Source organism: Antennarius striatus, chromosome 19 (genome assembly GCF_040054535.1).
Source record: "Antennarius striatus isolate MH-2024 chromosome 19, ASM4005453v1, whole genome shotgun sequence".
Classification (NCBI taxonomy): domain Eukaryota; kingdom Metazoa; phylum Chordata; class Actinopteri; order Lophiiformes; family Antennariidae; genus Antennarius; species Antennarius striatus.
Window position 1 is genome coordinate 14,373,826 of NC_090794.1, and position 11,739 is coordinate 14,385,564.

General features: G+C 39.6%; 1 protein-coding gene across 1 annotated transcript; it reads left to right on the forward strand.

Annotated features, from left to right (window-relative positions):
- Positions 1 to 2,891: 2,891 nt before the first annotated feature.
- Positions 2,892 to 8,563, forward strand: alkal2a (ALK and LTK ligand 2a). The gene is made up of 6 exons (XM_068342858.1): positions 2,892 to 3,642; positions 4,250 to 4,589; positions 4,944 to 4,997; positions 5,145 to 5,225; positions 5,332 to 5,406; positions 7,726 to 8,563. Exons 2-5 carry the CDS (start codon positions 4,292 to 4,294, stop codon positions 5,394 to 5,396), a joined length of 498 nt encoding a protein of 165 aa, XP_068198959.1. The 5' UTR covers positions 2,892 to 3,642; positions 4,250 to 4,291; the 3' UTR covers positions 5,397 to 5,406; positions 7,726 to 8,563.
- The last annotated feature ends 3,176 nt before the right edge of the window (positions 8,564 to 11,739 follow it).

The window sequence follows — 11,739 nt, forward strand, 5'->3', positions numbered from 1 at the left end:
AATAAAGTCCACCACAAAAGACGGATGCTTATTAAAGCTTATTAAATTTTTGCGACAACTTGTGCCTTACTTGACCAAAACTATACCTCAACTCGACTTAACTTGACTCGCACAGTAATGACTCGAGACTTTCTTGAAGCCTGAGACTTGAAGCTTAAGACAGAGTTCACAGTTATCCAGTATCCAGGCTCACATATCTGTATGAGAGATGAGAAAAACAAGCAAAAAATAGTCAGGATACCATTGGTGCATTTCGTTAAAAAAAATTTGAAGACAGATTTTTGTCAGCAAATATTTAAGCTATCCCTGATAATCATAAGTAGTTAACTGCACATTACAGAAAACAATGCAATTTTCAAATTCATATAAATTAATGAAAGGCTTTGACTTTTAAAAATATCTAAAGGTATCTCTCCAACAAATGAGATACATGTTAGTAAAGTTCAGTGAACAGGCCCACATCTGAAACAAACCCCACTTACAGACTGGGCCAAAATTCAACCTGCAACCAAGGAAATATACAAGCTATTGAAGTTCCAATCCCAAAAGACACCACCACTTAAGTACATTTGTTGTGTGCAAAATGCTACAAAAGAAAAACAATGAATTATATTTTAAAATCGCTTGGACTGTAATCACTAATCAAAGACAGAGGAGAAATCAGAATGAAAACATCTCTGAATATGGATTATTGGAACAAACAGATAAGATGACTGATCTATTTTTCTGTTCTGTTTCCATTATAGTAGAAGGATTGCCTCTCAACAGAGGCACATGATGAGAAAACGTTTTACATGAAAACCGGTGGCAAATAGGAATGATTCATTTTTTTGTTCAAGAATAAGATTGGTAGCTACTCAAGTTTATGTCCAAAAAAAAAAAGTTTGAAAAGAACCATTATTTAACCTTATTTTACACATTAATCATTCCCAAAACCAATTCCTTTCAGCAAATGAAAGTGCACATTTCAAAATGGATATCTGGATCACTTTGAAAGCCAAATATGAGTTAGCCAAATGAAATAAATCCAAAATCCTTGACTTCAGAGGTGGGTTATTCTGTTTTAACCATTTATTGAGTGTGTTTGAGTAACATGAAAAAAAAGACATTTTCAACTTTGATCAGAAGGGCAAAAACAGGATCATTAAAAAACACACACACACACACATCACATCACATGTTCCTTAAAGCCATGAATTGCCAAACAGATCTGTTTTTGTGAAGGAAATGAGAAATTGTGTAGAAATCACCACTGAGACAATCCGTGAGGTTTTCCTCATGTGGTTTACTCAAAATCATATGAACATGACTCAATTATACATGGATATGTTGTGAAAAATTCACATGTGGCTGTTAGGGTTTTTTAAAGTCATGCAAGAACACAGTGTTCTGCTATTTTGGCATTCGGTGGATATTTTCATAATTGAGCTATTTCTGCTAAACAAGGTGCATTTCTGTCAAAGACACATGGTAACAGATAAGAAGTGTATATGGTGTCTTTAATCCTCAAATACTGTCAGAATGTCACCTTCCACATTGTTTCTGACAACCATGAGACAGATCAACTTCAGAAGGACTGAAACAGCAGATTGATGCCCCCTGCTGAAACTGCAGGAGGCATCAGTCTGATAAAAGGTCTTGTCTTTAGTCTGGTTTGTTTCACATTCTGTTTGCTTGTCAGACAAGCAGTTAATAAACAAGCAGAAGATAAATCTACTGGACACAACACTTTCTGGTTTTCATAAAACTTGCTGGAACGGCAAAGAAAGAACTCAACAAATTTAACAGCAGATTCTGATCACCAGGCACACACACACTTCCAGTAAGTCATGAGTGGCGATTGAGAGGTGATGTTGAGTCAGCTACGTAACATTATATTTACAGTTTCCTTTTACACATACCAGAACATATAGTGGATGCACTTTCAGATTTGTCGACGACAGAAAGAACAGAGGAATGGACTCGCTGATGGTTCTTCTACTCACAGAACATTTAATTTATTGAAATAAATATAAATGTATTGTTGGTATTCATTTTCAAATAGTTTCCATAACAGTACAACATTTAGACTGATTAATTTAGATCGATTAAAAATACAACATGCCTTTTCGTCAGTTAGAGATGAAATACATTTTTATTATTCCTTTATTTGACAGGATACTATAACTGTTGCATTAGAGTTTGTGTCTGTTTTGTGTAAAGAAATTACTTTCATGTAAGCCTTCCGAACGCATGTCAGAGGTCAGGTTGTGCTCCAGATGTAATTTCTCCTGCAGCACTCAAGGTGGATATCTACCGTAAACTGCATGAGAGCCAGGATTGTGAGATCCCCTCAGACCATCACACCTGCCTGCCGCCCAGGATGACCTTCATCGATATGATGCCAACCATCACTCTGGTTTATGTTCATCTAACAGCAGCAAAGTAAAAAAAAAAAACCAACAACCCCTGACCTATGAATTTAGTGTTTTAAAACCACTGAGACGTGCACCTTTGTTGGACATTTCATTATTATTGGTAGTAGTTGTTGTAGTATTAGAATTAGTACTAATACTAATATTAGTATTAGAAGGTGAAATCAGTTGATCTTGATTTACAAAAGTTATGATAAGGTTCTCCTGCTGTGAATCAGTGTGTCTTGTCCTTCACACATCAAAGTTTAAAATCGTTACTGAAGTTTAATTTTATGGGACGGACCTTGATGGAACTCTGTAATAATTTAATTGCCCTTAAATATGTTTGTAATTTGTTTTCATTCCAGCAACAACAGCAACAGCTCCAGTCTCGCTGTTTGGTGACATTTGGGAGTGTGCGGGGAGTCAGTTGCTGGGTGGGGTTAAGGGGAGCAGACTACATCTATTAAATAAAGCTATACCAAACATAGACATCAGTACAAACTGGTGTCCAAGGGGGAGAAACCTTCTACAGAACTCTTCCCGACTATAGGCGGCAGCTCCAATTGGAAACCACAGTGCTTTACGTTTTAAAAGCCGTGCGTAACTAATTCTCAAAAAGTGATTGAGTCTCAATTCCCGTGATGGAATTAAAACGATCATATTAAATTCTGAGAATCGCAAGGATGATATGGACGAATTTCTCTCAGGAAGCCGGCGTCTGGGCTCAATATTGAACTGACTGGAACATCGAGAGAAGAATTAGTTGGAAAAAGACGTTTCATGTTACTGCGTAACGCACAGATAAATGGAGTAAGGAGGGGAGGAGGGGGGGGCAGAATAATTCACACGGCGTTTCAGTGATGGTCTGCCAAGCCGAGAGGTCTTTTCCCTCCACCAGCGCGTCTTGTTATCTACACAGATACGATGGTGTAACTCTGCGTGTGTCTGTGGGACAGGATAAAAAGTGAGCCTCACTTCAGGACGACGGATCTGCTGCTTCGTAAAAGACGCACACGGGACTTGGAGCTGTTTGCCCGCTCGCTGCCTTCCGTCGGCCGGTGTCCAGGGGAGGACCACTGATGCTCCGCGTGTACTGATGGGACTCCAGGAGCCCTGATGTTTCTCACATAAGAGCACATTTAAAGGGACTTATTTTCACCAGAACAGAAGAAGTAATTACGCGCAGTTCTTTCCATTTTCATCATCGGAACGTGATCATTCCTGGAGACGTTTAAGAGATTTGAAGGTAATCACAGTTTATTCCCATCACTCATGTCTTCCTTGACTTTTTCCCATACTCTAAATAATGCGTGTAGTTTGTTCCAACCAGTCGTTTGAAAAGGAAATCTCGATCTGGGTTGTAAAAGCAAACAAACAAACAAACAAAAAACAACTAAAAGCAGGTGTCACCCTTTACTCCAGTTATGGTGATTTATTTCCCAAATGACTCACGGGTGGTCTAGAAGTCCGTTATATTAAAAAACAACAACAACAACAACAACAACACAGCAAGTGGAACAAAACTGAAACTTTGATAGTGTTTTGGTCCAGAATATAAAGTGTAAATGAAGACGTGAAAAACCGGCTTGGTGCACAAACATTCAAAAATTTTGACATTTTGTTTATCAATCAATAGTCTATTCCTAATCGAAAATAGAGTTAATCTGTATTTTCATATGTTTGGTTGTCACAGTTCAAGTCTGTTCTGTCCGTCAAAAGTAAAAATACTTTGTGTACTTTATGTTATGAAGCATTAACAGGCGGTTTATTTAACAGCCTGACAAATGACACGGGGAGCAGGCTGCTTTGGCACCCGTTCTCGACCCCTCTTACATTTGGTTAAACTTTTCCAGAGGCGCTGGAGAGGGAGTTCACTGTTTCACGCCGCGGGAGCGATGAGCGGACTGCGCAAACACTTCAATATGGGGCTGGTGCTGCTGATGTGCGCACTGACCGGCCGCTGCGGTGAGAGCGCACCCTCGGCGGCCCCGACTGGGGTGACTACAGCCACGGCCGGCGCCGGCGCGCAGCAGGACCAGAGGCGGATAGTTCAGGTCGTCAGACAAGTGGAGGAAAGCCGCCGTCGCCACGGCGTTAGAACGGAGGCCCCGTCAGCGGAGCTGACCAAGAGCTCCCCGGTAGAGTCAAGGGGTTTACGCAACTTGAAATCAGACAGACGGGAAAAGACAGTCGGTGAGTGGAGGCTTGTTCTCAGAAAGATGCTGTCACCTGTAGCCTGATGGAGGATGTCTCCTACAGCTCATTGTGGGAAAAGTCATTGTAGTCTGATTGAATTAATGGAAGAAAATTCTTAGTGAAAAACCTAAGGCATATTCCAACCCACCTTGAGTTTAATACAGAGAGGTGACTGCAGGCCAAATGTCAGAGGCAGGTCTTCATGACCTGGAGAACATTAATCAGATCGGTCTACATGACTGTATACCACCTGATGCTGTGTGTCTTGTTATTTGAGTATACCAAATTAAAATGTTAATAGATTTTCAAAAGGTATGCACTAATTTACAACTGACTCTTTGCTGTCCACAGTCATACTCCCCAATGATCTCAGAAAGAAGGAGAAATTCCTAAAGCATATGACAGGTGAGAAGTTATTTTCTTAGAGTGATAACACTAACAACACTGGATGATGGTTGACCATGGCAAGAGAAGTTAATAGTCAAAGACAGATTTTGGTGCAGGTGGTCTTGGAGCTGGAAATGGTCTAAAATATGCTCTCCTCTATTGCAGGGCCACTCTACTTCAGCCCCAAGTGCAGGAAGCACGTGTACAGACTCTACCACCACACCAGAGACTGCACGATACCTGCATGTAAGCTGCCTTTAAACTGCTACTCTCTTTGTTTGAAATGTTTTATCAATGCTCTTATGTGAAAGGTTCTCAAATGCAACAATTTGTCATTTCATATCCTACTCAGATTTCAAAAGATGTGCACGACTTCTCACACGGCTAGCAGGCAGCCCGCAGTGCACAGAAGGGTAGCACATTCAAGGTAACGTGATGCCTTCAAAAGTCATTGAACACAGGTTTTATTGTGTTATACTATTAGGCGTATGTCTTATGGGTACTGGGCATGATTTACTTGAGAAGAAGTAGAAGAAAAAGAAGATTTTTAGTATTTGACATCCCAATTTTCATTGATAACATTGGCATTGCAGTTTGTTTGTTTTTTCTAAAAGGAGAGTAATACCATAGCTCACAAAGTTGAATATTTTCTGTAAATGGAAAGAGAAAACATCCAATCAGTTCAATCTATCATCCATTTACCATTTATAGACTGTAATGCACAATCCTTTAAAAATAATAAGTACTTGGCCAACCTGCGCTACAAGCAGAAAGAGGGAGAGAGAGAACAGCAATAAAGATATGACAGAAGACACATGTATGTCGTGTTGGTGACACATATTAGAATTCTATAGAGTTGAACGATGTCTGATTGCAGACCAAACACATACAGCAGCAATGGTAGTAGTGAAAGTAATGTTAAATAAAAGGCAAATATCAATACATCAAGGGATTAATCCATTGTTGTACTGCGACTATATTATTAGTGCTTATGTCATAAAACATTTCTACTGAAGTGTGTGGCAGTTCTAAACCAACATACACTCAACCTTGAAGGAAAGAGGAAGTACATTGACTCAAGTGTTCAATGGATGATCAATGGTTCGATGTCAGGGTAAAGAGGTATAATTTGAAGTTTACCAAAATGCATATGGTGGAAGACATTGCCCCAAATCAGTCACCCCTATATTACATTTAAAGGCAAAAAACACAAGTGCAAAAAAAGAAAAAACGTTTTGTGTTTCAGATTGGCTTACGAAAGAACATCAGCTAATTAATATATATTTATAAATGTTCAACTGGTTGTTTTCTTCACAAGCAAAAGAAGGCAAAGACAAAACAAAAGAGATGCTGACATTAGCCCACATCATCTCACATTACAGAGCATCAACCAGTCCATCTGAGTTCTCAAACACACTCTTTGAACTTGGTTCCATCTTGCCCACTCGGCATGAGACTTGGGGCCACAATCAGGTAGGGAATATGATGGGTGGGCAGGTCACGAGCTCACGTTTCAAAAACAAATAATATGACATGAAGGAATATTAGCAAAATATACCGGAATTAAACCAACCGCTGACAGAACACAAGTTCCTCACTCAACACGGAACATAAGACACCTTTGACACACCATAGGTTCGTAAAAGTTTCTTAATCATTAGTGCTGAAATAGTTCAAATCCATTCTGTTTATTGCTTGACACATTCCTCTTAAAATGGCTTCTGTACTGCAGTCAGATGAATCTTCAACGTTGTTCTTCCTGCTCAGATAAATTGCCATCTTTGCTTGGGCCAGAAGGAAATTTAGAATTTGCCGATCCGTTTTTTGATTCTTCCTGCATTTCAAACCAATAATGTAACCTGTCTGTTGAAAACATGACCGAATGAGGGAAAGGTACTCTCTAAAAACCGGAATAGATCGTCGAGTTTCTAACAGTCTATGAAGCAGTGAAAAATAAATATAATCAATCATCACATACGTTTCTAAAATACAAACAGGGTTCCTCAGTTCAGAGGAAGCCTCTTGGATGAGAAGCAAAACGTTTTCAAGACACTTTCTTAAAGTGCAGTGGATTGATTTAAACAGCTTTGGATACCATTCATGAACCGCTCACAGCAGCACTGCAGATGGGCAAAACACTTTTTCTCAAATATTGTACTTTCTGGGACACCTGTTCTGCTTTTAAAATGAATATGGTCTTTTATCCTTTTGCTCCACCACATTTCCAAATTGAATAGTGCCAAAGCTACAGATCACTATACTGTACATATTATGATGTAACATAATGCGTCCATAAATTCAGTTTACATGTGAATGCAACAACAATTTATTTAATATACTACTCCAAAGGGGATTGTTAGCTATTTGCGGATAGCCTGCCCGTAATTCACCTCAGTGTAATATGAAATGCAGGTAACTTTGTTACATGTCCGTATTACACTTACATATCGGAAGAATTTACCACCATTTCATCAAAGAATATCGGGAAAATGACGTGCAAGTTAAAGTTTGAAAGTTCAGATTCCTGTTTTCCCGTCTGGAGACAAAGACAGCTGTTCACATTGCTGGTTTGCATCCCGTGTCAATGTATATCCAAATTACTCTGGTCTTGGCACCAGAACAGCCATATCTAAAGCATATCTGTGAACTGATTTAGTGTTCGTGATTCATTTTTGGAACACAAAGAATCTTAAAAGTGAAGCCAAGTTGGAGACAGCACTAAATTTACTTTTCCTCATCATTGCAGGTTGAAGCAAAACAAATTCTCCAGAAGAAAGAAAACGTGGGAAAAAGTGCCTTAGACAGTTGGAGGGAAGCCGAAAACACTCTGACCAGCCCCTAACTGATATTAGGCATGGCGGTGCCCTTTGGTGAGGTCTGTACCACTAAAACATGGATTACTTCAACCCACCACACTGGGCATTGATGCTTGGCTGTTACCACGAGGGAGCAACAAAACCAAACCAAGAACATGGTGTTGACGCTAAGGAGCAGAGAAGATGAAAGAAGCAAGTGACTGAGAGAAGTTAAATCATGGGGCCTTTCATTCCTGTTGCCATCCAAAAAATGTTGCTAAAACAAAAAAGAAGGGATTGCATATTTCTATTTTGTTCATTTCTTCTAGAAACGATCAAAATACAGATGCATTGATTTTAGCACGAATAGCATTCTGTGATTGGTTTCCTCTGAATGAGAATTCTAGGTCGAACCGATCCCTTCTGCTGCACTACCCTGTATATGCAAACAGCAATTGTCATAGACCCTGGATGGCAGTCACAGCAGTTTCACCCACATAAGCTTATGAGAAAGAACTGTGATTAAATTATTAACTGCATGAAAATTTCTATGCATCTTTGCAAGGCAGTTGTAAGTCACAGCCCTCCTGTGGATCTGTGTGTTACAGTCTATATTTATATATTTGTTGTCCTGATGTTCCACTGTACATACAGCTGGCTATAACTACTTAAGAGAAATATGTACATGCACTGTAAAGCCAGGAATATGAGGAATCTACCTATATACCATAAATTAAAGTGACTAACATTCATTAAATGGATATGATCCATATTTAAATAAATTATATGATTGGTACAATTATGGCCTTTTTTTTCAGCGGTTGTAACAGAGAAACATAATTTTAATGTAAAACCTTTTCAGAATGTGTGTAAACATTTGTACCTCTGCAACATTTTGTTTAATAGCAATGAAACTTTATTGGTGCGTTCTCCTACAAGAGCACAAAAAGAGTTCACACCTTTTCTAAGATTGTTTCTAAAAACCTACCAGAAAATATCTTACAGGCTATGTCAATAGAAAATCCTTTGAGTATCATTGTGGCGATACATTTCCACCTCATAGGGATTACTTCCAACTCTTGATACGTCTTGAGTTTCTGTGAGGATTGTCATATGATTGCATCAGGCAGAGCACACATTGAGGCAGGTTACCAATTTAGCATCCTGCAGGCCTCTGTTGGAACAGCACAGACTTTTGCTATAATGGGTAAAGAAAAGTTCTTGTTGTCATCAAAGGATTGTTAAAATAGGAAGAGCGCAGGCAGATTAGCAGAGCTGCGTGGGTGGCAGGACTGTTAGGTGCTCTGTTGACTGATAATGGAAACATGGCCTCAAAATATCCCCTCTCTAGCTGCTGAGTTAGCAGGTTGCACACCCAACTCAGACTTCTTTTTTGGCAGCAGATTTCAGTTACTTTAACTACATGTTCTGGTGTGCTATCAGCTATCTCTGCATCATCTATCAGACTGCTTCACTCCTTCAGTAAAGCATGAAGAGATTATCAACAGTGATAAAATCTCCTCGGCATCCTGATCTCATCAGCATCACCTCATTCCAGAATTCCTAACAGAAACTCATGCAAATTCAAATGAGTCACTGCTGCACTGTAGCATTAGATGGCAGGGCAAGGAGTCATTTTGGGTAATTAGAAATTCAATAAAAATATTCTTGGCTCAAGAGACGAATCATAAGACGAGACAGTGGGTTCTGTTTTTGGAAGTAAATACTATGGTCATTCTGTTTGACATTACATTCCTTGTACAAGGTGTGAATTTAAAATTCCAACACTGAAACAACTTTGTGTGATTTTGTTAGCAGTTGTTACCCTCCTCACAAAAAGTTTAAAGCCATTCTTCAAAACAATAGCATACACTTTTAGGCCATGAAACACATTGAGGATGAGAGAGACATTTCGTTTCCTGTTAAATTTATACAAAGCCTCACTTGATTTTGAAAGGACAGGCAGTACGTCAATGCAATCTGCATGATTTGTGAGATGTGATCTTATTTTAAAATAGGATTGTGCTTCAATCTCAAATTAAGCACAAGTCAGCCCAAAATAACTCCGCCTTTGTTGGTGTTGTTTTCATGGACTGAAAATAATGAATTTTCAGTGCAAATTCAGAGATAAAGAGTTTATTGTATTTTGTTTCCATTTCCGTGTAATAGGAGTATTCCGTAAATGTGACTGCTGGAGTTTATTAATAGCACTGTATGCATACCAGAGCAGCGTGGAGTGTTCAAAAACAGATCCATTTCGTTCAAGATTGGCCAAAAATGTTGCCAATTTTTTTTTAACTTAATACTTGAATAATTGAAAATAAAAGCTAAACGAATTTCTTCAGTGTGACCAAAAGCACAAGCCCACATTTTCAGCATTAAACTATGTAAACCTGAGTGGGGAGGCGGGCTGACTGACTGTTGAGACCACCGATGAGGTCTCGATTGCACGGCTTTACCAGATCTACCTCATACCAAATTAGGTTCATTCATTCATTCATTCATTCATTCAGCTACCGCTAAAGTGACAATTTAATGTGTTTATGCTGGAAACCTTCCGTCATTTATCCTCAAGGGTTAATGAATTATCATCCAGATTATGATCCAGTCAGGATCCAGGTTCAGTAGATCATTGCAGCCTGAATAATCCACACCTGGTATTTTTAATTTATTTGCCCATTGGCCAAAATGTCAATCCATACCCAGATCCACCCAAACGTTTATCAGTCATTCCATGGATCCACTCCTACACAAACTTCCATCAGACACCACTGACAATATCCTGAGATATCTGAACAAACAAACAGATGATCACATAAACTCCAAATACAGAGTAAGAGACTTTTATTAGATAACTGGGGACATTTTTTTTATCTAAATAACTCCTCACTGTTGTTTCCCCACACCAATTAATAGACAAAAATGCTATAATCACATTAAAAAGAGGACGTCCGTCTGGACCTGTCACTGAACACCGCTGACAGCATATTATGTGGATTATCCAGCGTAATGAGGACACTGAGTCATGATGACACTGAGGTCAAGAGGTTGTTATTTGAAATCTGAATGAGCTGCATCCTCCCTTACTGATGTGTAGAAGTAATTTGAAATAGCAAAAATGCGTCTACTATCCAAATGCACTGGTCAAAAAAATAAAGGGAACACTTAAACAACACAATGTAACTCCAAGTTAACCACACTTCTGTGAAATCGAGCTGTCCACTTAGAAAGAAACACTGATTGACAATCAATTTCACTTGCTGTTGTGCAAATGGAATAGGCAACAGGTGGAAATTATAGGCAATTGGTAAGACACACCCAAAAAAGGAGTGGTTCTGCAGGTGGTGACTACAGACCACTTCTCAGTTACGATGCTTTCTCACTGATGTTTTGGTCACTTGAATGCTGGCAGTGCTTTCACTCTAGTCGTAGCATGAGACACAGTTTACAACCCAAACAAGTGGCTCAGGTAGTGCAGCTCATCCAGGATGGCACATCAATGCGACCAGTTGCAAGGTTTGCTGTGTCAGCGTAGTGTCCAAAGCATGGAGACGCTACCAGGAGACAGGCCAGTATATCGATACGTGGAGGCGGCCATGTGAGGGCAACAACCCAGCAGCAGGACAGCTACCTCCTTCTTTGTGCAAGGAGGAACAGGAGGACTGTCAGAGCCCTGCAAAATGAGCTCCAGCAGGCCACAAATGTGCATGCGTCTGCTCAAACAGTCAGAAACAGACTCCAAGAGGGTGGTATGAGGGCCCGACGTCCACAGGTCGGGGTTGTGCTTACAGCCGAACACCGCTCAGGACGTTTTGCATTTGCCAGAGAACACCAAGATCAGTGTCGGCCTTTGACCTGCAAAGCCCAGCAGTGCTTAGTCATACATCTGCAGGATCCTTTCCTCATTTTGCAACATGATGACAATTAATAGAATGTGTGTATAAAGAATCATTTTCAAGGCCATA

Coding starts and splice junctions, on each gene's coding strand:
- alkal2a (XM_068342858.1), top strand. CDS start 4,292: ATGAGCGGACTGCGCAAACACTTCAATATGGGGCTGGTGCTGCTGATG. Junction 4,590..4,943: donor CAGACGGGAAAAGACAGTCG/GTGAGTGGAGGC, acceptor TGCTGTCCACAG/TCATACTCCCCAATGATCTC. Junction 5,226..5,331: donor AGACTGCACGATACCTGCAT/GTAAGCTGCCTT, acceptor TATCCTACTCAG/ATTTCAAAAGATGTGCACGA.